General features: G+C 29.6%; 1 protein-coding gene and 1 non-coding gene across 2 annotated transcripts; both read right to left on the bottom strand.

Moving 5' to 3' along the window:
* Window positions 1-1,897: 1,897 nt before the first annotated feature.
* On the bottom strand, window positions 1,898-2,004 carry LOC114580894. The gene has a single exon (XR_003702540.1). It is a non-coding gene; the product is annotated as a small nucleolar RNA R71 (small nucleolar RNA).
* A 6,972-nt stretch (window positions 2,005-8,976) lies between these two features.
* On the bottom strand, window positions 8,977-20,297 carry LOC110112054 (alcohol-forming fatty acyl-CoA reductase). Its single transcript, XM_020844129.2, has 10 exons — window positions 20,112-20,297; window positions 19,610-19,713; window positions 18,030-18,232; window positions 11,814-11,914; window positions 11,250-11,445; window positions 10,976-11,137; window positions 10,784-10,865; window positions 9,688-9,954; window positions 9,469-9,596; window positions 8,977-9,331 (listed from the first exon to the last, which is right to left on the bottom strand). The coding sequence occupies exons 1-10, from the start codon at window positions 20,188-20,190 to the stop codon at window positions 9,181-9,183; spliced, it is 1,473 nt and encodes a 490-aa protein (XP_020699788.1). The 5' UTR covers window positions 20,191-20,297; the 3' UTR covers window positions 8,977-9,180.
* Between the last annotated feature and the right edge of the window lie 260 nt (window positions 20,298-20,557).

The following is a 20,557-nucleotide window of genomic DNA, read 5'->3' as shown; positions in this document are numbered from 1 at the left end:
CTTATTCATTAAACAATGGGTCCATATCAGAAAACACTGCAGTAGAGAAACCTGTTCATTTTATGGTCATCGTACCATAATTGTCTCGAGCCCCGTAGTGCTAGAATTTATTTTTCTATGTTTCTTTATAAATAGTTCATTTGTAATGTTAGTAGACGATTTGAGTCACTTATTTAATTTCAGTCATTATAGTGCTTCTCTGATTTTTCCTTACGAGTGATAACAAAGGAAATTTAGAGAAGTACAAAATACATCCCATTATAGTGCTTACCTTGAACCCGGATGGGTTCAATGATCCCCTTTACACTCCTAAGGAACTATTTATATAAGTATAAGATACATTACATTAATAGAGAAGTATAAAGGAGATCATTGAACTCATCCAGTGATATCTTTACTTATATACTCTTTTTTTTCTTTTGTGCAATTAATAAAAATGAATTTGCTTCCCTTATTCTTCATATATGGCTAAATTCTTTAGTTTTTGATAAATGGTGCAAATGGAATGTTGAGTATAAATAAATTCTCTTCATCAATAATTTCATGATATTTTCAATATACCATGTCTTCATTTAATGCACATAAAGATCATATGTGTAGTTAATAATAAGCGTAATGTGGTGCCTAAGAATAGAAAAGCAGGCAAAATTAAACTACGTAGTTGGATTAGTATGATGCAAGCATAGACATAGTGCTTGACATGTATTAGATTTATTAAATTGATTTTTATGTAAGGGGTTTTTAATAGTACATGCTTTACTTACTCTTCTAAGATTCTCATAGGGTAACAGACTGTGGGAGTTTAGATTGGTACTGAGGTTGAAAGGTTTAACTTGACATTTGTCTCTTCATGCTTGACTAAGTGGTCAGTGATGCATATTCTCTAAATAACATCAATATAATTGAGAATCATTAAAAAAATATTGTATTTACATTCCATCAATCAAAAATAATTTATCCAAATAGTTTTTCATTTAAACATTTTTTATTTTAAATTAAGTGATTGAATCTCCAAAAAATTTATTTTTATTTAGTGGGATAATTATTATAGTTAAAGTAAACAATACCAGTATTTGCAAGTTAGCATTCTTATTCGTTGGATTGATACTCTACTCTATCACTATATTACCTGATTTGGAATGTATATTTGTCTATATTAAGTGGATCCTTTATAATTTTTATATCAAACAAAAACTAATTATTGTTTAGGGATTGATAGAGCCCTAAATTATTTTCACAATTCATTAGGTTACTTCATCTCCCCCATCAAGTTTTTAGTGCCATTGCCGGGGAAAATTTTGTTTTATTTATAAAATTATTACAATGTTCAATTAAATACATAATTAGTCCAACTATATTCTTTTATACTTTTATTTTAAATTACTGATTGCATATGTGTGGTTTCATGCTTGCAAGACATGGAGGGGTGTCACATTTAAATTTTGATTATAAATTTGAGAGAACCCTTTCTAAAATTAAAACCACTAAAATGATTTTTAAAATGGCTGACCCTGTTTAAAATTTAGATCATTTTAGACCTCCTTAGGATTTTATAAACCCTTTAGTAGATGAAATTCACCGAACCATAAATAGACCCATCATCCAAGAAAAAATTTTTGAACTCAAGCCTACAATCATTTAGATGGTACAAAATTCTCAGTTTGGGGGAACTCCCATTGAAGACACTAACCAATAGTTAGCAAGTTTATTATAAATTTTTGCAATATTTAAATACAAAGGTGTTAGTGATGATGCCATCAGACTTAAATTGTTCCTATTTTCTTTAAGAGATAAGACAAAAATGTGATTAAATTCTTTACCCCCAGGCCCTATTCTAACATGGAATGAGTTGGCCCATAAATTTCTATGAAAGTATTTTCAACCTTCTAAGATTACCAAACTTAGAAATGTTATTACTTCTTTTAATCAGTTAGAAGGAGAATCTATTTATGAGTGTTGGGAGTTATTTAAGGAGATGCTTAGAAAGTGCCATCACTATGCCTTAATTGATTGTTTGATAATTCAAACTTTTTATAGTGAATTGGTAGGATCCCTTAGAGGCATAATTGATGATATAGTTGGAGGTTCTTTGATGTCAAAGTATTTTGAAGATGCTTATAAATTAATTAAAGAAATGGCATCAAATAATTTCCAGTGGCTTATAGATAAGGTAAATCTTAAGATTCTTCGTTTATTTTGATTGCATAAATTGTAACAATATCAAAGAAGTTGAGCACTTTATTTTTAAAAGATAAAAGCTTAATGGAAGAAAATTATATCCAAGGGATTGAAAATATATATTTGATTGGAAGACAAAATAATCCCTATTCAAATACAAATAATCCAGGTTGGAGAAATCACCCAAATCTTAGTTGATCAAATAATAAAAGTGGAAATCAAAGGAATTCTAGTCAACATAACTAAGGCACAAATTGAAATAAAAATTATGATAATAACAATCCAAGACCAGCATATCCTCCTTGATTTAATCAAAGAAATTAGTATGGAACTAGAAAGATACAACTAAAAGATGTGTTCATGCAATTGGAAACTCAATTACAAAACCAGGATGATTCAATAAAAAAATTTGAAATTCAACTAAGTCAGCTTGTAATTTCTGTGAGTAGTAGGCCCATTGGATCTCTTCCTAGTAAAACTAAAGTTAGTCCTAAAGATAAGGAAAGAGATATCAATGTGACCCAATTGACGGGTAGCAATTATCCACCTTAGCCAAATTAAAAATTCAGGCAAGTCTGACTAAAGACTATAAACTTAATCTTGTTCGAGAGGCAACCCAACCATAGGTCTAGTTAGTTATCCAGATTGGTTGAAAACTAAAAATATAGCACATTAAGGGAGGCAACCCTATCTTTTAAGTTACGTTTTGCGTAATTTTCTTTTTAAAAAAAAAAATCTTTGAGAGAGAAGAAGGGAGAACCACGACGCCATACTTTTGAATGTCGCAATGCCCCGACGGGGAATAATGATTGAAATTTCAAAATTTTCAAACTTCCCTCCCACTGAAATCTATTAAACTAATAAGGGAGAAGTTCCTTTCTCAGTTCTTACCTTCTCTTGAGTGAGTAACATACTTTTTTCTCTTGGAAATCAAAAGTCTAAGTAATGGGTAGAATCCAGTATATATCATCTTTTTAAAAAAAAATGAAAATCATACCAAGAATAAGGATTCTTTTTCAATTCTCTACATGCAAAGTTCTATCATTATTACAAAGTTGAATGAATTCAATGAGGAATTGCATTAAGATAAGAAAAAGTACATATTGGAAATAAGGATGATGCATAATGGTGGAGTTTATTATATGATTTCTTTCCTGGGCATATTGTGCTACTATTTGATTATAAGGAAAAGTATTTTAATGAAAAAAAATCAATTCTAGATGGATTGGCCCCACTATCATTATAATTTTTCATAATGGTTCCATTAGGATACATGATAAGAAAACCTTACAAACCATCAAAGTCAATAGGTACAGATTGAAATCATATGATTAGAGGAGTGAAGAAATATTAAGGATGTGTGTGTATTTTTACTTACTTTATTGTTTTGTAGAAGAGAAGGAAGTGATGGGAGATATTGGCTTGCGTAATTATACTTAATTGGAAAATTTTGCTTTGAGAGTCATTGTTGAATGTTGGGTGCCATGTGCACTAGTTATCTTATAACTGCATTATGTTATGAATGTTATATTATGTTTTATGTTTAACACATAGTTTATGCACTTTTTATCACTCATATGAAAGCATGTGTTTGTAGTTTTTGTTTATGTATTTATTTACATATTAGAAAATTTCTTTCATGCTTAAATTATTATTGTCCTCCAATTACTTTTATATTATGATTAATTTATCAACCCTTATAAAAAGAATAATTAAAAATTATAAAATTAATTTTAGGATAATATTAAAAACCTAGATCCTAGTTTGAATGAATTTTGTTTATACTTATAGGTTGAAAAAACTAATACTTAACAATTCAACCATTTGAGCTATTATCCTAATTTTAATTTATAAGTTATAACTTTATGAATTTAACTTTTAAAAATGCAATTAGTAATCTCACCAAATTCGTACATTAAAATTATTAAGATTGTATGAAAATACTATAACATAAGTTTATATTTAAAATCATTAATTATGTTCTCTATAAAAGAAAAAAAAAAGAAATACAAATAGTTCTTAAAAAAAGAAATTAAAAATAATAAAATAAAAAGATGAATATATTCTAAAATTGGTATCAATGAAAGCTTAATATTTGAAATATAATCTTATACAAAAATTGTAAGGGATAAGATGAGAGAGCTAATATAAGGGATGGTAAACTAATTAAAGTACAATTTTAAATACAATCATATCCAATTATTAAAACTACATTTTTCACTTCAACATTCAAAATTTATGATCAAATCTAATTTCAAATTAGGTAAAAATAAGAATAATTGATAAAGTTTAGCTATTAGTAGTTTTCCAAACTAGAAGTATATCTTTGATTTATTTTTACTAATTCTAGATAGTGATGTATTATCCTATATTTTAGTAATTTTATATTATCACATTTTATTTTATTTAATCGCTTAATCAGAATTATAAACTTTTATTTTCTAGAGGACAAGCAAGAGTTTAAGCTGGGGAGGATTTGATAAGTGTAAATAATGTTATATTTTATGTGTTAATCTATCAATGAAAACATATTATTTTTGTTATTTTTGTGCAGGAAAATATATGAAATGAGAAAAAAATTTAAGTATGGTGCATCGCCGCAGTGTTGAAGGCTATACCATCGCGGCGCCATTATTGACACCATCATAGTGCCCAAATATGGAAATAGCGGTGTCTAGCCCTTGTTTTATAGCACTATAAATTCAGAGGAGTCCAGGCCACAAAGCCCAGTCTTTGTCTGCACAGCGTAGTAGCATCAAATTCTAGCACCGCCAAGCCAAGGGGAGTGCCACATGGATGCCATAACGCTCAATCATCAATAGTCTTGTAGTGCTATAATTATAACCATTAATACCACAATATGTTATTGATGCAACACATCAATTAATTAAACAGTGGGTCCTTATCAAGAAGCATCGCAGCGGAGGAAACCCTTCAATGACATAGTGTTAGTTCATTTTTTGGGCGTCATGGCACAAGTGCTTCGAGCATTACGTTGTCAGAATCCTTTTTTTTCAATAAATTATCCATTTGTGATATTAGTATAGGAGTTCAATCACTTGCTTAACTTCAGTCTTTATAATGTTTCTTTGATTTTTCCTTAGGAGTGATAACTATGAGAATTCAGAGAAGTACAAGATACATTCTATTAGAGTGTTAGGCATGTGTTTGTGGAAGCAATTTTGTAAGTTGAAGGATAGGTGTAGAGGATATCATTGAATCCATCTGGTGATATCTTTTCTACTATACTTTCATTCTTTTGGGTAATTAATGAAAATAAATTTGCTTCACTTGTTCTTCATGTTTGGCTAAATTCTATAGTTTCAGATCGATGGTGCAAATAGAATGTAGAGTACTAATAAATTCTCTTCATAAATAATGATCATATGTGTGGTTAATATCTGGTGTAATATGGATATAAGGAATAGGAAAATAAGTACAACCAAATATGTTGGATTAGTATGATACAAGTATAGGCATAGTGCTTGTTATATATCAAATTTATAGAGATAAATTATCATGAAGGGCTTTTAACAGTATATGCTTTTCTTACTCTTCAAAGATTCTTATAGGGTAACATACTATGGGAGTTTAGAATGTATTAAGGTTGGAAGATTTAATTTGTCATTTGTTTGTTCATCCTTGATGGAGCAATTAGTGATGTATATGCTCTGAATAACATCAATGTAAAAGAAAATCATTAGGAAATATATTGTATTTACATTCCATTAATCCAAAATCATTTAAAAAAATAGTGTTTCATTTAAATATTTTTTATTTTAAATTAAGTGATTGAATCTCCACCAAAACTTATTTTTATTGAGTGAGATGATTATTGCAATTGAAGTAGATAATACTAGTATTTGTAAGTAAACATTCCTCCTCATGAGATTGATATTCTACTCTATCACTATATTACTTGATTCGATGCATATACTTGCATAAATTAAGTGGGGGTTTTATAATTTTTATATCAAAGAAAATCTAATCATTATTTAGGGATTGATAAAGCCCTAAATCATTTTTATAATTCTTTAGGTTATTCCACATCCCCCGTAAGAGATCTAGTAGATGTATCAGCAGTAGCATGAACTTCTCCAGCAGCATAAAGTAATAATGTGAGGCAGATCGAGCCTGATTTAGCAACCAATTTTTTGTCATTCACTAGTATTTCCAGCAACCACCATCATGTCACTTGATTGGTGCTTTTCTTACTTCAAGGCTTATTTTTGTTGTGCTGTAGTCTTTATTTCTATTTCCATCTTCTTTCTATTTGAATGTATCTCTTTTTTTGTGATGTCAAAAGGGGGGGTATATGTTTGATTATGGTTGTTGATATTTTACTTAGTTATGTTTTACTTTTTTATGTTTCTACTTTTTATGTTTCTTTATTATTCTACATTTAAAAATTGAAAATTTTCATTCAGAAAAAAAAAAAAACGTTTTCTCCCAAATTTTTAAAATAATTCCCTCGATAAGGGGGAGATTAAAAAATAATAAAATAAACTTAAAAATTTAACCAATAATGTTTGTCATCATAAAAAAAGATGAGATTATTGCAATTCGAGAGCCTGAGCTTATGACTTTAATAATAACAAACATTATTAAACTTTTACTTTGTTCCTCTTGATATTATCACTAGATATTTACCTTGTGCACACTAACGTTTTAGGCACAATATACACCGTAGCATAATGGATCATGACTCAAGACTGGGCAGAATAGGTTTGATGTTTTTATAAGAGTCCATATTTCAACATTTTGCATCGTAAAATATTTTAAATATTTCGATGAGTCTGTTGATACTAATAGAAATTACCATAGGATAATAAATACTTTAAAATGATGTAGTGAATGTTACTCAAGAATGCTTTTTTTTTTTTTGTCACTTTAAATGTTACTCATGAATTATTTTTTAATTTGCCATTATTGAATGTTTATACAAGTTTACAACATGAACATTACTACTTTTGTTGTACATGTGAATTTTCCATATTTTTTTCTATCCTGTTGAATGATATTCATATATGTTGAAAGTACTAATATTTCTATATTTATGTGTTTAAAAATGTGTGAAAGGAGGGAGAAATGAGTAAATGCAAGTGGCGACTATTAATGTTTTTTATATAATACAAGTAAAGTTATAAGGGCTTGTGCACACCTATGATTCCTCCATCTATTAGTATGATACACCTAAATAGATGCAATATGAACAAGTAGAGGTATAAGTGGAAGTGTAATGGGTTAAGGGGAAAATATGATAAAATATAGGTATAAGTGAAAGTGAAGGTATAAGGAGACATAGGGAATATGAAATTTGTTATGAAATAATATGATGAATGTTATTTTCTATTATGTATTTTATTTCCGACATAATGTTCAAGCAAATGTTCATGTTATTATTATTGGCACTCTTGTTGTTTAACATGTAACTTTTTGCACTTATGTAGTTATTTAAGGGACAACACATGATGCGAACAACCAAGTTAATCTATTAAAATATATTTTATTATTATACAATGTTCAACTATCATGAAAATCATTTTCATATAGATATTGTATTCTCTAGTAGGTCGTAAGTAGCCTACGGAGCAAGTGTTGCTCATTCTTATATTACCTGCATATTATTTCACAAAAGGGAAAGGCACTACTTGAGCAAAAAACATTGATAAGGGTTAAAGTTTGAACTATAAGTATGTTCCTTGAATATAGGTGATTTTTTTGGTAATTAACTTATTGTATGCCTATTGGTTTAGAAAGGGTTGTATTTGAATTGTTGTATATTATTCTTTTGATAGTATGAATGAAGTGAAATGAAATTATGATGAAAATATTTATGATTACCGTTATCTAATGATGTAGAAGGTTCTATGTTGTAAATATAGAAGAAAAAAAAAACAATTCTTCCAATTGGGAATGGGTTACCTATCATGGCCTAACACAATGTGACCAACTATGGCATAGCAAATCATATTGAGTCTGTTATGACAGTTAAGCCTACATTTACACATAAGTAGCCATTTGCATTGGATTCCACAACAAATTATTCCTTTGTCTATAAGTCAATGGAGATGCTCTTAGACATTTTTCCTTCATAGGGAAATAATAGCCTCAACTTGATTATGGGCAAGATTATTCATCTAATCAAATACTTAGCAACATAAGGAATCCCATCTTCCAAAGTCTTTTATAAGATTTTAGTGGTGACTAAGACTATCACAAATAAGTATAAAAGTAAGACAATATATTGTATAAAATGATTGCCAAATATATAATAAATTTACTTTAAAATTATGCAGAGATTTTGAAAGAGCACCACAAGTGGATGAATTAAGAGTTTTTTGTTAGATAAACACTTTGATTCTTCCATGAGAAGTCAAACTTTTATGTGCAACTTTTCCTCTAAAAAATTTTATTTGAATTTTAGTAGAATAATGAATATTTAAGCTAGTAGAACATCTAATTTTTAGTAGAATTTTTTTTGTTTTTTTAAGTAACATACATTAGAAGATCATACCAATCGGTAGCTGATCTTCATAAATATGATAATTACCTAAAGAAAATCATAATATCCTGAACATAATTTAGTCATAATTAAAATTATAAAATCATTTGATTTACTTTGAGATGAGTAACATAATTTTTACTTATAAAAATGGGATAAGTATATGACCATTGCTTCTAAAAAACCTCTATCCTTTTAAGCATTCAAGGACTGTTCTAATCTAAAGAAAGGCAATATTAGCATGATTAGTGTGATTAATATAACAAATAGAGAAATAATACCTTGCTAACAAATGAGTAATCTCTCCATATAATACATACATATGTGAAACATATAAATGTTCAGAAAACACCATTGTCATTCTTTAACAAACATTAATGTAATGATTCTATATATAATTCAAACAAATTTCTCAGTTACTGATCATCAAATGAAACTAATGACTAACAAATGATTTAACAATATTAATAAAATATGCGTTGAATCTTCCCAATGTATCAGTTGCAGACATACTTAAGCACACCTGGTATGTGAATGTTGTAAAAGTACTCATCCCAATCTATATTCTTTGGATCAAAATCGAATATTTGACTATCATTGTGCTTCTTTGTTGCCATTCTCAATCTCTCCAAGTTAAAATCATCAAAACTGCATGAAATTCAGGCTTTCAGTGAAGATATTATAATATATAAATTTGGAGATCGAAATTATCAATGAGGTCCTAATAATTTTACATAATTATATATGCATAATTTAGTTATAACTACAGGTCAAATAGAGCATACCATCCCTTGAAGAAGCAGTAAGGTATGTAGAGATCAATGAGAAGCATCAAAAATTTGTACTTTCTGCTAAGCTCGTTGTACTTCTTCGAAAATGGGCAACAAAATATGGCATTGACCAAACGCAACATCTGCAAGGGAAACAAATTATTGAAGATTACAATTTTCATCAGGGCTCTATAATTCAATAATAATAATTTATCATGTTCAAAGAACACTGACCTCTAATGGCAGCCAATATCGAATAAACAAAAAAATACGAAAAATGGCCAATTTCTTGAATACAGGAACTTTTTGCAGGCTGATTTCCTTTCCATTCTTTCCAAATAATGGATTTTTGGAAAAATAACGGTACCCACATTGCTCTAAAATTGAGTACTTGACAGGATTTCTTACAGATGAGCTTATGTGATAGATGAATTCTGCTTGATGATTTGAGTGAGCGACCACCATTGCTATCAAAGCATTGACAACCATATCTCCAGGAATCTGATTAATTTTTATCAAATTTAAGCAGACTAAATAGATCATCTCTAAATTTCATTGAAGAGGCTTTTGTAAAGTGCCATAAATCAAAATATGATTAAATGTTTGTTTATTGTCATAGATTCTCATAAACTTGTAGTCATATATAGCTTGTAAATTGAAGAAGTTATTTACATTTATTTCAAAGAATTGTTCATATTGCAATTGTAAATTGAAGAATTTTGTTAAAAAAATTTTCATAGAAGAGTAGCTATGTAGCATATGCATTGGTTATAGTTTTGAAGAAGTGAAGCTATAGATAAATAAGATTCATGAATAAAAACTAATTTAGGCTTCGTTTAGGACAACTTTGTTATTGTTTTGTAAAGTTGTTAAAGAAAAAGAAATATTTTAAAGTTGTAGAAAACATCTTTTCAGTACATTTTTTTTTTTACGAAAAAATAATGACCAAATGAAAATTGTGGTTGCAGTTTGAAAAGCAAAGCAGTAAGAACTTTGTTCCCAACAAAGTCTTAGTGAGATAAAAATAACTTTTAAAAACTAATTTTAGTAATACAAGCATTCATCGTCGTTCTACCGGGAATAAATTCTAAAAGAAATTGCTCTTGTTCTTTTAAATAAAAGGAAAAAAGAAAATGAATTAGAATATTCTAACAAAATTTTGAACTTTTATATTTGCTTCGAAAGTACTGAAAATAACTCAAAACCCCTCACCTCTTCTCTTCATCCCAAATCCTAACAAATTATTCCTAAATCTTGTAATCATTTATATTATTTGAGAGAGAGAGAGAGAGAGAGAGAGAGAGAGAGAGAGAGAGAGAAGCTAACTCACCACATCCATTGGAGATTCAATGTCGGCAACAAAGCAAGGAAGGGTTCCTTTTGCATAACCAACAATTATGTTGTCAATTGTTCTGCAATTATTATTGAGAAATATATAATTTTAAACATTACAAAATGAATTTTAATATTAGATATATCTCAAATTATCATGTAATGTAATTTTGGAATTGTTTTGATTTACCTATTTCCTTCAATCCAACCAGGAAAAGGCTCCTTCCATGTACTTGTTATAATTGTTGGGCGAGCTATAACAAGAGGCAAGCTTCCTCTCAACTGCCCAAGCAACATCTCACCCATTGCCTTTGTGAACACATATGTATTTGGCCACCCAAAATGTCGAGCCCTTCATTAAAAAAAATGCAAATTAACATTGAGAGCATTTCTAATAGAGCTTTAAATTATAATAGTACATTAATATTTAAAAACATTTAATAATATATTAGTGTAATTCTGACCTCTCAATGCCCAATTCTTTCATGGCCACTTTCTCAACATCCATTGTTGAATTATCAAGTTGCAAGAGTTCTTTCTTCCTTCTCTCCACCAATTTTATCTCAGCATCTATGTCCAAATACATATTGCCTTTGAGTGTTTCACCCTTGCCAAAAGCCTTCTCTAATAGGAGTCCCTCTTTTTCTCCAGTAACGTAGGCTAATATAGTTTCAATAAAATTTAGAATTATAATATAATTTAAGAAATTAAATAAGGAGTTTTAGTCATATCTATATGCTAAATCAAATGATGATAAGAAATTAGAAGTCTCTTTGACAAATTAGAGGTGCAAGATGATGAAGTAAAAAATAACATTTTAGAAGGATATTTCCACATATTATTCAACTGGTATCAAAGGAACTTATTCTAACTTCTATTTCATGATGAGATCCAATAATTCATCTAGAATTTGTCCACATTAACATTTCAGATGTTCAATTTAGAATCTAATATGCTTGCATGATGTTTTTACAAAATCGGATGATAAAGTTAGTGTTGCTATTGGATATGTATAATTGTGTATTTACCTGTTGAAACGTGGAGAAAAACTTCAAGTTTACTGCACTTTTTTGCAAAATTCATGGCATTCTTTGCACCTATAACGTTAATATTCAAAGCAATATCATACCTGCAAAAATATATTCCCATATTAACTGCTTTGTAAATATGAGAGGAAAGTTTGGTTATATAATTAGAATAGATATACATTAGATGTTGTATGTCAATGGTAGAGTATTTAAAAAGAAATATTTAGTTATGAGAAAGAAGATTAATGGAGAAAAATATCAAGATATCCTAATTTATTTGTATTGTATCATGAATAATATTGGTGGAGAGAGAGAGAGAGAGAGAGAGATTTATTTTCTAAAAATATTTTGTCAAAAATCCGACAAGGAACACCATAGACTTAACCTGTTTATAATAATTTACAGAAATCATAGTCATTATTATAAAGGATCACCTTTCATTAAAATTGGACAAGGCTTTAGTTTGTATAGGATTTTACTATGGTGAACTCCCCTTGGGGTTTTTGAGAAGTGAAGGGAAATGTTATGGATGGCTAAACTGGGCGATCATGGTAGTCCCTTTTGCTGAGCAAGTACTGCATAGCACAAATGTGATGAACTAATTTGCTTAGGATTATGACTCTTATAGAAATTGAGACTAATTTAAGGCCGGCTCAAATAGAATTGAGAGCACCATAAATGCTCAATAAAACTTTAGTTGATAAATAAAGCTATAGAATTCTCTATAATTAAGGAGTAATGAAAGTCCCAAATGATTGAAATTTGTGGTTTATTTATATAGTTCTTATATAAAATTATATGAAACACACTATCCTATAATCAACAAAGAATGGAGTGTATTATGATATTCTTAGAAAAAAAAAAAGAGAGATATGACTTGATTCGCTTTGTCTAGAGTCAACTCAAGCAACTAATTGAGGACCAACATTGGCCATCACTTAAAAAGTCTTCAATACAACAATAACAACAACATTAAGTCTTTATCCCACTACGTACGGTCAGCTCGATGAATCCTTTTACTCCACAGTGTCCTATTAAGAATCAAATTCTCATTTAAATATAATAAAGAAAGTTCATTTCTAATAATTTCTAACCAAGCCTTTTTAGGTTTACCTCTACCTTTCTTAACAAAAACAAAACTTAATGTGTCTACTTTCATAACTTGTACATCGAAATGCCGCCATTTTTGGTGACCAAACCATATAAGGTGACTCTGACTCTCTCTAATCTTATCTTTCACTGGAGCTATTGATCCAACCTTTTCACATATATGCTCGTTTTGTATCCTATCTCTAAGAGTAAAGCCAATCATACAACTGAGCATCCTCATCTCTGCGACACTTACTTAATATTATGTCTATCTTTTAATGGCCAACATTCTGCACAATAAAGCATTGTAGGTTACAACACCATCTTATAGAATTTCCCCTTAAGTTTGAGGGGGACTATTCTATACTACAATAAGCTGGATGCATTCCTCTATTTCAACCATTCAACTTGAATTCTATTAATAATATCCCCATCTATTTCACCATCACACTAAACAATTGATCCAAGATATCTAAAACATGTAATCTTAATTATTAATGACTTGATAGCCCAAAGTCACAATCCCCCCACTTAATATATATATATATTCAATTTTAGATCTACTCAAACAAAAACATTTAGACTTTAAGGTTGACCTCATTAAATTAAGTTTACCTTCAACTCCCTCTATAGTCTTATCAATAAGAAGAATGTCATCAACACAAAGCATACACCAGGGTACAACCTCTTGCAAATGTCTAGTGAGAACGTCCATGAATAAAGTAAACAAGAAAAGGGCTTAAGGATGATCCTTGATGTAATCCAACATAAAATAGGAAAATACCTGGTCAAATTGCCTTGTATTTGAACACAAGTAATAGCTTCTGCATACATATCGTCTCGTTAATGACTTGAATATAAGCATTATTAATCCCTTTCTTTTCTTGCACTTCTCTTGGAACTTTATCATATGTTTTCTCTAAATCAATAAATATCATATGTAGATCCCCTTTATTCTTTTTATACTTCTCAATAAAATCTCTCAATAAATGTATTGCTCCAAAGTAGACATATAATGTCCTCAATCAATATAAAAAATATATAATAATGTAGATTTTGATGCTATAAATCTAACCAAGTTAACGAATCCAAATTATAATGGTTGAATTGATATAAATAATTCTAAGAAATATTTATGGATTACATTTGGACTTGTCAAAAATGATGATGAAAAGTTATTATTTTTCAATCAAATTTTTTTGTCCTATTTGATTATTAATAAGAAGAGATTGAAGTGCCTCTCCATACCTACCATTGGAGCTAGAAGAAGCTCCTCTATTGCCATCACTTTCTAACTTCACATGCAAGCCTTACATAAAGAATGAGCCAACAAAACTAGCTTATTATTTTACCCTATAAAATGATTGACTCAATTGATTAGGCTTTTCAGCAGTACTCAAAATTTGATAATTTTGAGCTCAAACTTAAATGAAAGAGCAGGTGTAAGAGTTGCTTGGTAGATATAATACTAATAAGAAGCATGGTAAAAATAATAACCAAAATTTGAAAGGAAGTAGCATTTTCCATTTTATTGTTAAGATGTTATTAGAGTAATGTCTCTTATGTAACTATAACTTATATGATTTTGTTTGGTGAGTAAAATTATATATTTTTTACTATCTTATTATGAGGCATGCACTTCCTTAGTTTACTGTGATTTTTCTCGAACTGTGTCAACCCATAGAAGTCTTTATCTTCTACATAAATCTTAAGTTTGTTATCATATGCATGATCCCAACCTCATAATTTTTTCAAGCTAGAAGGGCTTCATTGTTCCCTCAAAGAAGATTAATACATTTAGTTGTTTACATATATTAGTTAGTGATTGATATATGAAGCTATAAGAAAGCATTTATAAATAAATAAATAATTTAAAACTATAGAAATCCAATGTGTGTTAACTTGAAAAGAATTTGAAGAGATTGTTGAGCTTTAATGAAAGTTAAGCCTTCCGTTTGCTTTCATAAGTGGTGAATAATCTAAAAAGTATGGAGGTTCTATCCTCTCTTCCTAATTTTGAGATAGTCCTTATTTAGTTCTAATGCTAGATGTTGTCCCTAAAATATGATGCAAAGATTCCAAAGAATGATGCAAAGATTCAATAATTCATTTAAGAGGTTTGATATGGTTAAGTTGATTTTATAGACTTCTAAAAATCATATAGTTATTGTATTTAGTGAACTCATATAGTCTTTGTATGCATTACTTGCTCTTGTGCCCTCTTAAGAATCATGTCATGTTGAGCCTATCTTGCACCAACTGCCTCTAAGACTCACTAATTAGTGAGCCCTCCAAGAACATCAAACTAGGTGGAGATTAATTGAGAATCGTATGCTAATAGGCTTTCTGACATATATTGAGTGAAAACCTTATAAAACACTAACTGCTCCTCATGCTCCCTCATTGGTGACCTTATTATGGATTTTATATGGACCCTATTAAATACTAGTACACCCTAAGGTTCAATTATTGGTCAGCAATCTATGATATTGAGGACCCTCTTTGATATTGGATGATACTTAAGTAAATATCATCAAATATGCATAGAGAAAAGTATATAATAATATCAATTGTATAAAAAGAATGATATTGTGTGAGGATGACTAGACAATGCATCCATATTTTAGATATAATTTTGAATTTAATAATTAAATGGACATTATTATGAAATGAGTATTCCATATTTTTAAATTTAAATCATGACCTCATAATTTTCCTGTTCAAATAGCCAAGTTAGGATGCTCGATCCCCATACGAGATGAGACTCCTTGGTCCTCTAATACATGATAGATTTTAAAAGCCCTTAAATTTTGATATTTGATAGAACACGTAGATGAGTTGAAAATCATAGAGTATAAAAGGATCAGCCTTTTATGGATCTTAATGAAGGGTATCAACTTCGTATACAAAGATATATAACACCTTATTTAGGCTGCACAATTTGATGATAATAGGAAGTCAACACCAATGCACAACTATTCATAGAGTGTTCAAGTAGTATTTCTTTCAAGACTGTAACACTTGTTGTCTCTATTATTGACACATGATCCCAGTAAGGCATCATGGTTTTCTTTGGTTATGCTATTAAGGTACTACATTATCCTTCCATTGAGGTTAAACATGAACATAACGGAGAGGTGCTAGCTAAAGTTGATGGATCATAAGGACATGATAGACAGCTCCAAATTTTTACATGCTAAAAGTCGTGTTGGTACACATATGTAGCCACTTTCATAAATAGAGGACTAAATAACCTAAACATTTGAGATATGTTGAGAAAATTAATCACTACCATGGAAGATGAAGAACTATACAACTGGAAGGTAATGATAAGTTGGTTCAAGTTAGTCCCTTTCTAAAAAAAAAAAAAGAGCGGATTATATGACCAGACGATAGTAGATAAGTTAGCAAAAAAAAAAAAACTCCTCTCCTAAAATGGGAACTATACAATCTAAACCTAGTAACATATGGGATGGTATAGGATCCTTTCTTGAATATAAGGAATCGTAATACTTTAAAGCATCATATTAATTGACATTAGAGAGTTCCTTTTTTATAAGAAAAAAATTATATGAACTATAGGCAACTCGAGATAGAAGTGGGGACACCATAAATAATAAAAAAAAACTTTTGTTGGGGTTCATAACTCTAGAATCCTATATGATCAAGGAGTTTCAAAATTCTTACATGAATAAAAAATGAGGTATATTTATATAAATTGAGAGGAGGCTTAATGTTCACATCCACAATTATTTTATAATGTTCATAATCTTATTAACAATAGATAAGAAAATTATGTTCTTAGCCAACAAGAAAGTGATTGGTGTCCTACCCTTTAGCTAAACTAAAGGGCATATCCAAGGAATTGCCCATGCAATTGATATAGGGCTAAAATTATTAACTTGATACTAGTCACCATCAATAAAGTATTTGGTTAGTTAGATAAAGATTATCCTGTAGACCTCAATGAAATGAATTTAATTGATTTGATATCACCAAAAATGATGAGAACAATTTTGTTATATTTTTGGATCAAAGTTTGGGTTGCCAAGAAACAGTTACTATACGTCGTCGTTATTTTTATGTAAAAATATTTGTATACTTGAGCAATCATTTGAAAAAAAGAATGCGTGGAGGTCATAAGAACTCTAGTAAGTTAAACTTTTGTAAGATGAATTACACAAAAAAAAAAAAAGTGCCTTGAATCAATAAGAGGAAACTAACACAATGCTCATGATAAGAAGGTATCCGGGATTGATTTGTTTGCATTTTGAGATTGGCAAAAGTAAAAGTAGGGTCTTCCCCCTTCAAATGTGATAGTTGAATGTGATGAAGGCCCTGATGACCAAACTTTATGGTTCAATTATGGGCCAATTAGTCTTACAAACTAGTTGGTTGTTTGAATATAAGGCCTTTTGTGTTCAAAGTTCTATATTTCTGGAATTAGTAGAATCATTGTGATGAGACAATCCATTTGATAATGGCTGAGACAAGTCAAGTTCATTCAACATCTAAATTAAAGTTTATATCTATAATTGAGTTTAAGTTTAGCTTATTTTGAGTGCTCCAAGATTATAGTTCACACTAATTGGTGATCTTGAACTGATATTATGATTAAAAGTTTAAATAATAAAAGATATAAGACAAGGTCTTAGAATAAGAACATATTTGAATAAAAAAATTATCTTCTAAAAAATTCAGCATCATGTAATTTTTATAATTTATATCTTCTTATCCCACACTACATGTTTCATGATATACTTTTAATAAAATACACATTTCTCTCATTTTTCACATTTCACCACCGATATATTTAAACATTTTTCAAATGATGGGTAACAACAATTAGATATTATTTTGTGCTTCATTCATGCCTATGTTCATGCTTATACATAGATGCATATATTCGTACAAACGATAGATATATCACATACACATAAATGGACATACAGAATTTTGCGAATTTGATCGTTCCCTAATTGTTTTTGACCTTTAATTGTACTTAAACTTTTATTAATGAGAATGATGGAGAATCCTTAACTTTCAAACTAAAAAAGAAGGAAAATAATAAAGAATTGGCATGATGAATAGGTAAGTAAAATAAAGATGTAAATTTTTATATTTTACCTGACATAGAAATTGGTTGTTGCTGCTACATGGATGACCATGTTGATATCATTCCAAATTAATTCTCTCAATTTTATGTCTTCTATTCCCAAATTCTCATGGATAATATCTCCTGGGATAGCACAAATCTTCTCTGTGATAAACGAATGGAATTCCTTTCCATGCTTCTTCCTCAGACAATCAAATAATTCTTTTTCTATCACCTAAATATAGAGGAAAAATAAAGGCCTTTGTGAGGAAACTTTTTTTAATAATGTCATTATAAGATATCTACCATCAAACTTTTCTTAGAATAATATAATTGGCAAAAGGCTTTCACTTTAATTTCTCTTTTTGAAAGATTTTCATTTAAGCATCGTTTCCATATAAATTCTTCTTTTGTGTAAGTTATACTATACTTCTTAAAGATATCTTTATTTTTTCAGAAAAAATGATATTATTGACAAGGACCAAGTCCGTTAATATATACAAGATGGCAAAGCTAAAAGTAATAACAAATATGAACATAAAAAGGCAATAAATTAAAGTTCTAACAAGTAGAGCTCTAAATTAAGAATAATTCTCATAATTATTCTTCCCATGACGATTGTAACACTAACTAATTACCCTGTATTTAAAGCATAAATTTCAAGAGGAGGAAGAAATCCTCATAATGATTATAACGTTAACTAATCACCCTGGATGTAAAGAATAAGTTTCAAGAGGTAAAGATCCCCATAATTATTATAGCACTAGCTAGTCACTCTGAATTTGATACAAATTATATTAAAAAGAGCTTGAAAACTAACAAAATACAGACTCTTTATATGCATCACTAATTTTAAAGTAGATTCAATAATTTTGATATAATTTAATTATATATCCTAATACAATTTATTTTCTAAAGGCATAATTCAAGCAAAGGACCTCTGCAATTAATAACTTGTTCAATTGATGTTACATATAAATACAAAATTTTTCTTGAAGGAAGAAGTTGGTACGAATCAATATTTACAAAGTTTATATATTCGATGATAATTGACTAATATATTTTTATTTATTTTTATTATCAAATTTTTTATTGTCTTTTTCATTTTTATATAATATGTCACACAATGTGATGCAGTCATAGATACTTTCACATGTGATATTATTACTCCATCCACCACCTCGAGCAAATTTCAGCTCACCAACAAGACTGCCAAACTGACTGAGCTCAACCCCACTGCCCATAATGTGTGAATTTAAAGCCATGGACAACACGTTGGTCATGTTCCAATAATAAATGAACTTGTCGTGTCGCCAATAATATTGAAAAAAATGAAAATTTTAAATTAACATATTCTAGTTTATGTAAATATACACACATACTCTTATAATAAGCCAATAATTAATGACTGAATAATTGTAGTTATTTTTTTTTTGGGACATTTAGGCCATTTAAGGCAAACTCACACACACAACCCATACACAAAGACTCGAACCCAAGACCTCTTAGTTGGAGCATAAGCTCTCAACCAACAAGCCAAGGTGAGCTGTGTAATAATTGTAGTTAAACTACTGAATTAGGTTGTTAATTAATGAAGGAAGGAAAGCTGAACCTCGTTTTGCAAGCGCTTCTCAGCGGACTTGGTATCACTTGCTCTCACAAGAAGGTAGAGCCTCTTCACCTTTGGCTGAACTCTAAGCACCTTCTCCACAAAGACTTGGAACCGGAAACAACATTAGAAAGGAAAAAATATTATTCATTCCATAAAAATTACATAATGAATAAAGTGCTTGACAAAAGGAAATAAAAATATATTCCTTTAGATTTTTTTTTCTTGAGATATATATGCTTGACAATCGCTATATATATTAGTCATTCTAAATATGTTCATGCGTATATTTTTTTAACCGTATAAAATTTATTTGTGATAGAAAAATATCAGCAAAAAATAGTCTCTTTTTGATGAAAAAAACACAACTTTTTCTTCTATTTTTAGAACAATAAAACGAAAAGTAAAGATAAAATCCAATACAGAAAATTTATCAGCTATCCTCAACCAATAATGATTTTCTTAATAAATTACTATAGATATAAGCGAGCAATTAACCCCTTACGCTTTGCTAAGAAGCCAGTTGAACCAGTAATGAGAATGCTCTTGTCTTCCAAGCCATCGACTATTCCCCCGAACTCCATTTCAGTAAGTAGAATTCACAACTGTTAGAGAGAGAGAGAGAGAGAGAGAGAGAGAGAGAGAGGATTGTCTGTAAAAGCTTAAGCGCTGTGTGCGAGGAAGATGAAAGGTGGCCGGCCGTAAGCTGGTTATAAATAGAAGACGAGTTATGTATTCCAAAAAATAAAAAATAAAAAAAACGAAAAAGGTCTTCCCTTTCCCATATGTGCTTGCGAGCCAGAAATAAATGTAATGAGTGAATGAGTTGTTGGCTTAATAAAGGCGTCCATGTTCGCGTGCTCCACCGATCGATATCCTTATTGACTGATTACGCTCCTTGCCATACATTTCGTAGTTTGTGGTAATAAAGAAAGAAAGAAAGAAAAAAAA

This window comes from Dendrobium catenatum, unplaced genomic scaffold (assembly GCF_001605985.2).
Source record: "Dendrobium catenatum unplaced genomic scaffold, ASM160598v2 fragScaff_scaffold_1384, whole genome shotgun sequence".
NCBI classification, from domain to species: domain Eukaryota; kingdom Viridiplantae; phylum Streptophyta; class Magnoliopsida; order Asparagales; family Orchidaceae; genus Dendrobium; species Dendrobium catenatum.
Note: the sequence above shows the minus strand (reverse complement) of the source record. Positions and strands in the feature narration are given on the sequence as shown.

Excerpts from the sequence above, each read along its gene's own strand:
- LOC110112054 (XM_020844129.2), bottom strand. The coding sequence starts at position 20,190 with ATGGAGTTCGGGGGAATAGTCGATGGCTTGGAAGACAAGAGCATTCTC. Across the intron at positions 18,233-19,609 it reads AGAAGCGCTTGCAAAACGAG|GTGATAGAAAAAGAATTATT; the intron begins GTTCAGCTTTCC and ends CTCTATATTTAG. Across the intron at positions 11,446-11,813 it reads TTTTCTCCACGTTTCAACAG|CCTACGTTACTGGAGAAAAA; the intron begins GTAAATACACAA and ends AAACTATATTAG.